Genomic DNA, 13467 nt, shown 5'->3' with positions numbered 1-13467 from the left:
GTTTGAATGTGATATGGGTAGGTGTAGATTTTTGTTTTTATTCTGCTTAGTATTCTCTGAGCTTCCTGGATATGTGGTTTGGTTGGTGTCTGTCATTAATTTTGGAAAATTCTCAGCCATTATGACTCTGAATGTTTTTTCTGCTCCTTTTTTGTCTTTCTTCCGGTATTTTTATTACATGTATATCACCCCTTTTGTGATCGTCACATAGTTCTTAGATATCCTGTTCCATATTTTCATTCTTTTTTTTTTTTTCTCTCTCTCCTTTTCAGATTGGGAACTTCCTGTTGACCCATCTTCTAGCTCACTGATTCTATCCTCAGCTGTATGCAGTCTTCAAATGAGCCCATCACAAGCATTATTCATTTCTGTTTATAGTTTTTTATTTCTGGCACTCCTTTTGAGTCTTAGAGTTTATTATCCATCTGTTCTTGCATATTTTCTACTTTTTCCTTTAGAATTCTTAGGATATTAATCGTAGTTATTTTAAATTCCCGGTCTGTTAATTCCAGAATTTCTGCCATATATGAGTCTAGTTCTGATGCTTGCCCTTCTCTTCAGACTGTATTTTTGCCTTCTAGCACGCCTTGTAATTTTTGTTGAAAGCCAGACATGTCTATCAGATAAAAGGAACTGAGATAAATAAGTCTTTGGTGTGAGGTTTAATGTTTATCAGTTAGCAGTTAGGCTGTGTTTACTATTTGCTGTAGCTGTTGAGAAGCTATGAATTTTTCTAGTGTCCTTGTTTTTGTCTTTCCCTGTTGTCTTTGCCTTTGCCTAGAAACTTCTTTTTAAATACAGTCTGAGGGTTGCAGTTCTCTTCACTGTAATCCCTGTTGTACAGGAGCCCTATTGATTGATGTGATGGGAAGATGTAAGGAGGGGAAAGGGTTCTGTAACCCTATGATTAGGTCTCAGGTTTTAATGAGCCTATGCCCCTGGGCTATGCCTTTCACAAGTGCTTCTCAGCTTTTATATATATATATATATTTTTTTTTTCTTTAGTGAGATAGGAAGGCTAGAGGGGGCTAAAGTTGGGTATTTTTTGTCTCTCAAGTAATTTAAAACCAAAATCTCTTTGCCATCGAGTCAATTCCAGCTCATAGCGACCCTATAGGACAGAGTAGAACAGCCCTATAGAATTTCCAAGGAGTGCCTGGTGGGTTTGAAATGCCAGCCCTTTGGTTAGCAGTTATAGCACTTAACCACTAAGCCACCGGAGTTTCCTCAGGTCAGTTAGGGTCTGGTGAAATTCAGGTCTGATAAAATAGTTTCCCCCAAAGGCAGGCCTTTGAGTGGTATATTTCAAAATGGTTGCTTTTCCCCTCCCTCTTCTGGGAGCATGAGGGGATTTCCTGTGATCTTTAACCTGAGAATCTAGTGGGGCTCCTAGAGGTAAAAGTCACTAACACTGAGCCCCCAGGAGGTTTTTGTCAAGCTAGTCCACGCTCAGTCTGTAGCAATTTAAGTCACTTATAGTCTGCACTTCTACCAGCACGGGTTCCAGCTTCAGGCTTCAGGTGGGCTGTCTGTCTCTCTAGCTTTCAGGCAGTTTGCCCTGTGACCTCAATTCTCTTTTGAATCTAAGAAGAGTAGTTGATTTTCAGTTTGTTCAGCTTTTTTCTTGTTGTGAGCAGGGGAGTGACAACTTCAACTCTTTACACTTTGGAACAGGAACTGGAAGACCTGCTGATTTATTTTTCAGTTCATATATTCTCATGTTATCTGTGTTTGCCTTGCTATTCAACTAAACCATTGAATTCCTAACTCTGATTTTTAATTTTAATGTGTCTTTCATTTTCAAAGGTTTTATGTGGTTATTTTTTCAAACCTGCCTAGTCACTTCTATAGTCTCATATTTTTCATATTTTCTATACCCTTTTTATTCCTGTATTTATGTAAAATAAATGTACAGTCATGAATTGCTTAACATCCACAATACATTCTTTGAAGTAGGATGTTATGTGGTTTGGACGTTGTGTAAATGGACACCATATTATATACCTGCTGCTGCTGAGTTGATTCTGACTCATAGCAACCCTATAGGGCAGGGTAGAACTGCCCTATAGAGCTTCCAAGGAGTGCCTGGCAGATTCAAACTGCTTACCTTTTGGTTAGCAGCCATAGCACTTAACCACTAGGCCACCAGGGTTTCCACCATATTATATAGTACTTACAAAGCTGGATGGAATAGTGTAGTGTACGTGTACTGACTAAGTAGCCACCAGGAGGCTGGTGCATTCGCCACGTCCAGTTATGTCTGCTACGTCCCATTCTCTGAGCAGGGTTTCTGAACTCTATTAAAACCTTATGGGACCACAGATGTATATGTGATCAGTTGTCGCCTAAACAGACGTTATGCAGCACATGACTATGTATATAAATATATTATCCTGTACCGGTAATTTTATTACCTTATATCTTACACGTGCTTATTGTCTTAGTTATCTAGTGCTGCTATAACAAATACCACAGGTGGGTGGCTTTGACAAACAGGAGTTTATTTTCGGAGAGGCTAGAAGTGTGCATTCAGGTTGCAGGCTCTAGGGGAAGGCTTTCTTTCTGTCAGCTCTGGAGGAAGGTCCTTGTCTCTTTGAGCTTCTGCTCCTAGGTGATCTTCATGTGACTTGGCATCTCTCTTCCCCCATCTCTGCTTCTCTGGCATGCCTGTTTAATCTCTTTTATATCTCAAAAGAGATTGATTTAAGCACACACTATACTAACCTGTCTAAATAACATGACAAAGACAGCACATTGCCAAATGGGATTATAACCACAAGCATAGAAGTTAGGATTTACAACATATTTTGGGGGGACACGATTCATTCCATAACACTTATATATAGTATATAAAATACATTTAACATATGCATATACAGACTCACACTGACTTAATGCCAGTATCTGTAGCCTTAGTGGGTCTGATTCTGTTAACTCTGGCTTTCTTGTTTTCTTTTATGATTTAATTTTTTGCCGTGAACTTTTCTTGGAACTTTATCAGTAAGCATTCTTTAAGGCTCAGTTCCTCTAATTCCTTGGGAATACTGTCAGCCCAGACCCACTTCAAACTCAGTTCTTTTGGGCCACAGAGGAAATGGTAAGAATGTTCTGCCTCCCCATCATACAGGAGGGCAAGGAATTCTCATGGGGATATCTTCCTTTCATTCCTACCCAGAACAAGGCTGGGTAAGACAAGTTCTCTGTACAGATTTATTCTTTTACTGTTTGGAAAGCTAAAAGTCTCAGTGTCAGCAGGGCTACATTCCCTCTGGAGGCTCTGCAGGAAGATTCATTATCTCTTAGCTCCTGGTGGCTCCAGACATTCCTTGATTTGTGGTGCATCATTCCAGTCTCTGCCTCTGTGATGACTTTGCCTCTTCTGCCTCCTCAGTGTGTCTCTTGTAAGGATACCTCTCATTGAATTTATGGCTCACCTGGATAATCCAGGATTATCTCATCTCAAGATCCTTAACTTTTTCAAATAAGGTAACCTTCACAGGTCCTAACCAAAAGGCAGGCAGTTCCAATCTACCAGCCACTCCTTGGAAACCATATGGGGCAGTTCTGCTTTGTCCTTTAGGGTTGCTATGAGTCAGAATCGACTCGACAGCAGTGGGTTTGGTTTATTTAATGTATTGGTTTCATGGGTTCCAGGGATTAAGATTACGTGTACATATCTCTTGGGGGGCCACTATTCTATCCACTATGTTCTCTTGCTGCTTTTCTCTATTGGCAAAGATTTTACTGGAATTTACCCTTTTGCCATGGGATCCTCATTCATTTTTTTGTGAGAGGATTTCATTAGTCTTCCCAGTTTTTATAGGTCCTAGGCTTCACTCCTCATAATGAGACTATCTCACTATCTCACATTTCTTTTCAGTGACTCTCCCTTCTCCCTGTTGCTCTTATCCAGTTTAGGGCCTCCTCATCCATCGAAACAGCCTCTCAAATGACCTCTCTGTCTCCTGCCTGTATTCCTCCCCTCAAATTATTTTCCTGGATCCGCACATTACTACCATGAAGTTCCTCTGCTTAGAGCCATCAAGGCTCCCCATTACCTAACACTTGAGAATCTTTAGCTTAACACACAAGATCCTTCCCATTCTGCTCTTTATCTGTCTTCTGGCCATGTGTGTGAACCTTTCACTCTAGGAAAGCCTTTCTTCACTCTCCTTCCAACTTTCTTTGTGGTATGGTAGCAGAGGTTATCTGTAAACGTAGCCTCCTGTTTTTATAACTTTATGCATATCTTTAAAGACATTCTTAAGTGGACTTATTCCGCAAGTCTGTTGGTCACCAAGTCCTGTTGAGCAGTGTGGCGAAGAAGAGTCCATTGTCTCACTTATCCTGTGCATAGACGGGGGAATGGTGAAAACTGATCAGGGATAGAATCATGTCTGTATAGATTAGATATCAGTAATACCTGTGAGTCATGTAACCAGGTCTTACATATACTGTCTTATTGCATTCTTATTACTCTGTGAGACTGACTGAACAGACGTTTAGTAGGTACGAGTTTAAAGGCTAAATGACTAGCCCAAGATCACCACAAAACTAGGGCTTTTTTCAGTCCAGTATCTCTTTCCAATCTAGTATCTATAGCCTCATTTTCATCACGTTTCTCTGCTCAGAACTATCTTTTATAAAGTATTACTAACTTGGTAAATTAGAAGGACTAAATAATGCTTACAATTTGAGAAACGCACTGATGCCTTCTTGCTTGTTCCAGTGGACTCCAGATATCATTTCCAGATTCCTGTAATTATTTGTTAAGGAGTCAGCTTTAAGAGTATTTTCACATCCAGGATTGCCAGCTGGGGAGAAAGCTGTTTTAGTAGACAGCCGATTCTTCTCTTTGAATTCAGGACTGGCCAGAAGCAAAATGTCTCATAGTAGGCAATTAACTTTAAAAATTTTCTCCTTTTTCTGTTTTTTTTTTTTTTTCCTCCTTTCATTTTGAGTATTTCTGTATTCATTGTGTTTTATTCAGCTGCATTTACATTATACTTGCGGATACTCAGATTGTCCATCTTTGGCCATATTGGCTTCTGTATTCTTTGACATCCCTTTAGTGTTTGATAACTTCTTGTTTTCTGGGATAGCAAGCTGTCCTAGGCTTATCATGTGTTCTTACTTACCCAGACCTGGGAAGAGCTGGTCCTCCACTTACAGGGAAAGAAATCTAGGTGCTAGGAACACTCATTGCTACTGGGTTAGCATTGCTTCTAGGCCTTTTCTGTGGACATAGGAAATGTCTGTGCAGGGGAGGAGGATGGGACTCTTGGACAGTTAACATTTGAAAAACTATTTGTCTGCACAAGGTAGAAAATTTATTATTTTTAACTTTTCTGTCCATATTAGAAATTACAGAGGAAATCTCCATGAAGACTTTGAATATGAAGACCATATATGTTTCTGTATTCCCAACAACGGCAGAGGTCTAACGTTCACCTGTTAATGTGATCCGTCAGCGTTTCCCTGGCTTACACCCATTCCCAACACACACACAGACACAATGAAGATATTTTCTTCTGGTACATGTGTAATATGCTGCTTTTGGTCCAAAGTTCAAATGGGATTGATTTATCAAGTAATGAGAACTCATGGTAATATTGACACTTAACCATAAACACCTATGCGGTCATCTTGGGGGAAGGTTTCAGCGTTACCTTAGTACTACCGAGTTTATTTCTGTACTTGAGTTCTCAAGGTAGAAGTTATTTAAATGGCATAGTATGTACACTTTTAAAATGTGTTTGGGACCTCTGGAAGGAATGGACATGTTATATATTCCTGCTGTCTGGATTTTCCTGAGCAATTCAATGGAATATTCAGTGGTTTCTCAAATTTAAATCAGAACAATAAACTTTCTCTGAGATAATAAATGTGTTGGAAATAATTCACTAGTAATTTAATGAAAAACATTAAATCTCGAGGGCACTGGGTTAATTTAATGAAACTTGTCAGTAATAATCTCTGAAGAACACAAAAACTTAATAGTGACTTCTCTGTTGAGGCAGTGGTCTACATCTCTAATTTTATTTCTTTTCAAAATCTTGTGTGTTAATTTGGGTCGTCACAGAAACTGATGCCAAGACAAAATTAGATATGCAAGAATTTATTGAAAACATGTATGAAGGGCCAAAGGGGAGAGGCAGCAGAAAGAGGTGGAGAGAGCCTTCAAAGTATAATCTAAGTCTGATACCTGTGAAAAAAGAGAAAGAAAAAAAAAGAAAAAAGATTGATTAAAACAAGCCTCAGACTTCAGTGCAACTTTGAGAAACTCTTGGGTAGATGACTGAGGGTCCAAAGTTGGGTAGAAAAGGACCTGGTTCTTGCCATTTGCTAGGTTGGTGGCTGGGAGCGGCTCAGAGGGAGCATGTCCTCGGCACAGACGCCTCGTTGGCTCTGGCTGCGGAGCAGCTGGATGCTGTTAGCCACTACACTCCTCGCAGCAGATTCGCTTGAAGGGAGATCTCAGCAGGTGGGCACCTCTATAGCTGCTACAGTAAAGCCATTCAAACACAAACCCGCAAGGTTTTGTGGAGACAGGAGACAACAAACAGCAGAATTTTAGGAACTGGAAAACAGATGAATATTAACTAACTGGATAGACCCCCCGCAAAAAAAAAAAAAAAGAAGAAAAAAAAAAACCTAAGGCAGCAATGGGAAAACTAAGAAACAAGCTTCTTAGCACTCAGAATCCTCAGCATTTGCTGCCTCTGGAGCTAAGGGTCAGGAGAGGCAGAAACTGGGAAGACTGGGTAAACACCGAGAAGTACTTTGAGCCTTAGAGCTCCTCCCCATATCCACATTGCTAGGCAATTGTCCGTACCCCACCACAGCTGACACTTGGAAGTTTATTTAGAAAAGTGGAGCGACCTGGCCTGGTGGCTGAGTTGAAGGCAACAGTGCTCACTAGTTTGGGAGTTTGACAATTCACTAGGACTCACAGAACTCACTGAAATATATACTTCTGGGTACGGTTTATTACAGGGAAAGGATACAGATTAAAATCAGCCAAAGGAAGAGGCACATAAGTCAGTGTCGGAGGATTTAAAATATGAAGATTTTCCTCTCTGGAATCAGGACACATTATGCTCCCAGCACTGGTGTGTGACATTCTACACAGAGTATTGCCAGCTAGGGAAGCTCACTCAACTTTGTTGTCCAAAGCATTTATTGAAGTTCTGTTACATAGGCAGAGCCCTGGTAGTGCAGTGGTTATGAGTTTGGGTGCTAATCCACCAGCTGCTCCTTTGAAACCCTATGGGGCAGCTCTGTCCTGTCCTATAGGGTTGCTATGAGTCAGAACCGACTTGACGGCAATGAGTTTGGTTTTTGGGTATTACATAAGCAGTGTTCTGCTGCTATTCATAAGGTTTTTCACTGGCCAACTTTTTCAAAAGTAGACCACCAAGTCCTTCTTCCTAGTCTGTCTTAGTCTGGAAGCTCTGCTGAACCGTGTCCACCATGGATGACCCCACAGGTATTTGGAATACCAGTGGCATAGCTTTCAGCATCACAGCAGCACAGTTTAGTCACTTTGAGGACCAAGGTTCGTCTGACCCACGCCATTGGTATTTTCAATCACTTCATATGCATGGGAAAGCCAGACAATAAGGAAGACCAAAGGAGAACTGATGCCTTTGAATTATGGTGTTGTTGAAGAATATTGAATGAACAAATCTGTCTTGGAAGAAGTACAGCCAGAATGCTCCTTAGAAGTGAGGATGGCATGGCTGCATCTCATGTACTTTGGATATGTTATCCGGAGGGACCAGTCCCTGGAGAAGGACATCGTGCTTAGTAGAGGGTCAGCGGAAAAGAGGAAGACCCTCAATGAGATGAATTGACACAGTGGCTGCAACCATAGGCTCAAATATAGCAATGATTGTGAGTATGGCACGGGCCCAGGCAGTGTTTCGTTCTGTTGTACACAGGGTTGCTGTGAGTTGGAACCAACTGGACGGCACCTAAGAACATTACATAGCCACATTGATGGACTGATTGCTTATGTCATCAATCTCGGTCTCCAGGTCCACTGATACTGGGTGACCTAAAACTCCTACCCTAAGTCACATGGTTGGTCTATCTGGGGAGGCCAGCCTCCACCATAAGACTATGCAGGTGTGCCCAGCTGCGACCCTAAGTCACATTGTTAAGACTATCTGGTATGACCCTAGGCCCCCAGGCAAAGACACTTCTATCAAGCATAATATTCCACGGGTCCAGATATTACCTCTTAGAAGTTGAAGGCAAAGCCAAATTATTTTTTTTCCTTTTAATTATTTTTTATCATGCTTTAGGTGAAGGTTTACAGAGCAGATTAGTTTCTTGCTGAACAATTAATACACAGATTGTTTTGTGACACTGGTTGCCAACCCTGTGATGTGTCAACTCTTCCCCCGCCCTGGGTTTCCTGTTTCCATTCAGTTTCCTGTTCCTTCCTTCTCGTCTTTGCTTTTTGTGGGCAAAGTCAAATTCTTTAGTACACAGCCCACCCCTGGTCTTTGACCAAGGCTCTTACAGCAAAATGATCATGTTATGGCATGTACATTTAATACAGCCTTTATATGACAGGGAGCCCTGGTGGCACAGTATTTAGGAGCTTGGCTGCTAACCAAAAGGTCGGTAGTTCGACCCCTACAGGGTCGCTATGAGTCAGAATCAACTCGATGGCAATGGGTTTGGTTTTTTTGTTTTAACATGACAGATACAGTAGTAGTATCATGAATATGCCTAACATTTGTAGGACACAGTGAGCTAGGGATAGATGTAAAGGATACAGAAGTTTTGTAAAGCCATTATGTACATTTTCAAATTTATGCGCATAAATTTTTAGTAATTTGATTACTCAGTTACTCCTTAATCTGCTATTTGTACCTTAAACTTGTACAGAACTATTAACATACACATTTATGGATGGTTAGCTAAATCCAGTTGTCTCTCAGGCTAGTCATTTTCCATCGTCACTACATGTTGGGGAGGTTTTAACTCAGTCTCCCACCATGTTGATCATCAGTGTAGATATTGTATGACTTATGTACAGGGGGCAGTTGAAGCTTATCAACAGTGTCAGTGTCACACCATATTGAAATATGGTCATGGTACAGTTTTCTTTCATTACAGAACAAGTGAGCAAGAAGCAGAGGTATTTGCTATGTCTTCCCAACAGAATCACCCCTTGCCCATATACCACATATTATGGATGTGTGCTGTTCCAACTGGCCGTAAATCGATTATTACTGGGTCCCAAGTTAATTGGGGACAAATCCAATCACCCTGCCTCAGCTCACAAGCTTGTACTGAGACTGGTTTTCACTGTGTGCAGTCATATAGCACGGTCCAGCTACCTCCGTCCTCTGAAGAGGAAAAAAAAAAAATTTTTTTTCGGAATAGTTATCTCCATTAAGTGTACTACAGGACATCTCTTGTTCTGATCTAGAGGTGATGGCGATTGTAATTCATTGATACACATTCCAAATGCCCCCAGAGAACTTCCATTGGTTTTGAAGTCCATAAATTTTCATGGGTGTGCCCCCAGGGCCTCAGTAGCTATGATGGAGGGCCATTGCCCAAGACTACTTCTGATTCTAAATTAAAATAGTCAAGAGGCCCTATTGGGTCAGGGTACAAGGGCATTTCCAGTGCTGGGTCCTAGCATTATACATCATCATTTATTGAGTCTGCCTGATCCACCTCACTAAAGAGTCATTATCTTTCCAAGCCGACTCACATCCCTTGCTTTCCTCCTGGGAGACAATTCCATACAATCTCCTTATTCTAGATAATAAATCTTATTCCTCTCAAGGCCACTCCTCATGAAAAATGAATATCCAGCCTGTCCCGTGATGCCTAGAGTGCCATGTATCTCTCCTAAACCCCTTTTCTGCCTCGTGGGTTTAAGCCTGCATGCGTGGTGCCATTGGCCTGAGTGCAGTTTGGGTACATGTTTTGTTCGCAGAAATGCTGGGACCCACATACTAAGATGAGTATAGTCCCACCCAGATGCCATAAGACCTTCCATAGCCTTCCTCATCTCAGGGTCAGGCTGTTCCCCAGGAGAATTTGGACCCACCACACCGTGTGATGCCTACTGTTTTAATTCCATGAGAAACCTATGATCCTTTTCAGTTCTGTTTAATTTCCATCCACAAAAACAAGGGTGATGTGTATTTGGGCACAGCACACTGTGGCATGTTAGGCATGCCACCGTTGTATTTTATCCATTATAGCCAGGAACCTATTTATGCTTTCAATGAATTACATAGTGATTGGTCACAAGATTCCTGCATCACACAATCCAATGTTCCAGTTGGGAGCAGTTCCTGGAAATTCCTTCCCAAATGATACTCTTTGTAGTAGATGTAACCTGAAAAATTTAAAGTCAAAAGATACTGGCACATTACTAGAATTCCATTTAGTCATTAACAGCCACTCCATTTTGTCATATCATATGACCAGAATGTTCTCCTAGTATGATGCCACTCAGATTTGCAAAGTTTCCACTTGACAGGTTACAAAAACAGGAGTGGTCTTAGCAAAACAGCTTCACCCTTTTGTCATCTGGTATAACTGTGCTAAGAGAAAATATTCTGCTCTGAGCTTTCTTGATGTATGTCATGGATTGAGTTATGTCCCCCAAAGATTGTGTGCCTTAATTTGGCTGGGCCATGACTCCTGGTATTGTGTGATTTTCCTATATGTTGTAAATCCTGCCTCTATGATGCTAATAAGGGAGGATGGGCAGCAGTTGTGTTAGTGAGGCAGGACTCAACCTGCAAGATTGGATTGTGTCTTGAGCAATCTCTTGAGATATAAATGAGAGAAGTCAGCAGAGAGACGGGGATACCTCATACCACCAAGAAAGCAGTAACAGGAGCAGAGCTCGTCCTTTGGACCCAGGGTCCCTGCACAGAGAAGCTCCTAGTCTAGGGGAAGACTGATGAGAAGGCCAACAGAGAGAGAAAGCCTTCCCCTGGAGCTGACACCCTGCATTTGGACTTTTAGCCTACTTTACTATAAACTTCTCTTTGTTAAAGCCATCCACTTATTCTTTCCTTTCCCCTCAGCTACTATTTCTCCTCTACATTTGTCATTTATCACCCAAACTTTTCCTCCTCTGGAAGGGATGTTAGGTTTGGCCACTGTCCTGGTCCAGATGGCTGGCAGCAATACCATTCTACCAAGTGGTTCCCCCTCAGTTCACTCCCAAACAGGGTAGGATTACATAGGTACAGAGGTAGTGAGCTACCTCAACCACCAGGAATGCATTCACCATTAACACCAATTTTACCAGATGCATTGAAGGCGCAATCTACCCTACCAGGCCATTAGGAATTCTGACATAAAGGTTTAAACGTATAGCTACTATTTCTTGCTTGGAAATCATCTGTGCTTCTCTGTACCACAGTTGCAGCCGTGGTCCTGAGACCACTGCATCAGGTAGGAGAAAAAGTTGAGGTGATAGGAAAAAGAATTCATTCATATCAGCATCCTTCCCCCAGCTCCTCTTCCCCATATCCCCCAGAAAAGAGGAATCTAGCGGAGACCCTCCATTGGCTCCCCTCATGTTGAATGTAGCATACACTGTGTGTAAACCAGCCCTGCATGCCTTTGTCTCTCCCATTTTGGACAGCTAATGTCTCAATTGCCCATTCCAATTTTCTACCAAACCATCACTTTGAGGATAATATGCAACATGGTATGTCTATTTGATGTGATATTTATTTGCCTCTTGCTTGACACAATTCTTAAGAAATGAGACTTAGCTAGTAATTTTCTCTCAAATGGCATATGAGATATTCCTGAAATGCTCTGGTTCATCCCAGAGGTTGTGGCTGGGTGGCACTCACAGACTTGCTGTAAGCGCCAGTCTCATAAGTACATGTTGCACACTTCTGAGTATGCATCACAGGGGCCCAAAGGCATAAAAAGAGAGACTACTTTTAAAAAATATTTTTAAATAATACTGTGTTTTCTGCTCTGCATCCCACTTTAGCTCCTATTCAAATACAGCCTTATTTTGAATAATTTTATGAATAGGAGCTAACAGTATTCCCAGATGTGGACTATGCATTCTCCAAAATCCAAATAGACCAACTAGTTCTAGGAGTAGGCAATGAACGCAGTTTATTTTAGTCACCTGTGGAATGTCACCATGGTTACTGCCAAGGTTTTCCTAAGAATTTCACCATTTGGGCAGGCCTCTGAATCTTTGCAGGATTTATCAACCAGCCTCTGTTAGTCATGCGTGTCACCATTGCATTTAAGTCAGTCCTAGCTTTTTCTTCAGCTTCTGATATTGTAGTATCATGAATGTAGTGTAAAATAACACTTGGAATATTCATCAAGTCCAAATCCACCTTAAACAAAGTATGACATTAAGCTGATGAATTCAGATAACCTTGTGGCAATACAGTAAATGTACATGGGATCCTCATGTGAAAGCAAACTGCAGTTGGTTCTTTTCCAACGTGAAGCAAAGAAAAAAGCATTTGCAAGATCAATCATGAAATACCAGTCTCCTTTAGTCTTCTGTATGTATTATTTGTATGGCCCAAACCATATAAGGGCCTGCTGATGCTATAAAAAAAAATAGATGGCACTATTTAAGCCTCTATCATCTATTGTTAATGTCTATGAGCCATCCCTCCGCCCCTTTTTTTTTTTTTTAACAATTCATACAGAACTATTGTACAGAAAACTCATTGTTATCGGCATTCCTGCTTCTAACATGTCATTAATTAAAGTGGTCATTTCTTTTTATCCACCATGTATCCTATACTAAGTTAACCTGTGTGGACTGGAGCAGTTCTAGTGGTTCCCATTTAGCATGTGTACTTAATATTGGCCTCAGGGTGGACTATATGTCTTCTATTTTACAGTAATAGATAGGGGAACTGTTCCCTTTATACACAGTATCTATCCCCATAATACATTCAGGTAAAGGAGATGCAACCACCTGATGTAAATTCCAATCAAACATTCCAGTTTTTATCCAAACTTTCACCTTACTCCCATCAACCACTGCATTCCCACACATTCCCAATCTAACTGAAGCCCCTATTAGGACATTACCAACAGGTTCTGGAACCACAGTGCTTTGGGCTTACTTCCCAAGGAGACTCAAAAGAGTCTCTTCACCACCTGACTATTTTACCCACACATGTGCATAATGGGTCTCCAGTGGGGAGGTAGGGAGAGGACACTGGCCCCTCTGTCAATCTTTATCTTGATTTATCTGCAGGACCATTGTCCCTGGCAATTCCAGGTGGGATTTCTCCTTGTCATCTTTGCCCTCTAGCTTTTTTAATTCTTCCACACTGGCGTACATAGGGAAACCCTGGTGGTGTAATGGTTAAGTGCTATGGCTGCTAACCAAAGTTTCAGCAGTTCGAATCTGCCAGGCACTCCTTGGAAACTCTATGGGGCAGTTCTACTCTGTCTGTCCTATAGGGTTGC

At 41.3% G+C, this 13467-nt stretch overlaps 1 protein-coding gene across 2 annotated transcripts in view; it reads left to right on the top strand.

Annotated features, from left to right (window-relative positions):
• IARS1 (isoleucyl-tRNA synthetase 1) overlaps positions 1-5894 on the top strand; it is a 119252-nt gene extending 113358 nt beyond the window's left edge. For both annotated transcript variants that reach the window (XM_049896102.1, XM_049896101.1), the window contains exon 34: positions 5362-5894. In XM_049896102.1, the coding sequence (XP_049752059.1) occupies positions 5362-5444 (83 nt within the window). In that variant the 3' untranslated portion in view covers positions 5445-5894. The remainder of the gene's footprint in view (positions 1-5361) is intronic.
• Positions 5895-13467: the final 7573 nt, after the last annotated feature.

Source organism: Elephas maximus, chromosome 9, assembly GCF_024166365.1.
Source record: "Elephas maximus indicus isolate mEleMax1 chromosome 9, mEleMax1 primary haplotype, whole genome shotgun sequence".
NCBI lineage: Eukaryota > Metazoa > Chordata > Mammalia > Proboscidea > Elephantidae > Elephas > Elephas maximus.
The sequence above is the reverse complement of the archived record's forward strand: the minus strand, read 5'-3'. Positions and strand labels throughout refer to the sequence as shown.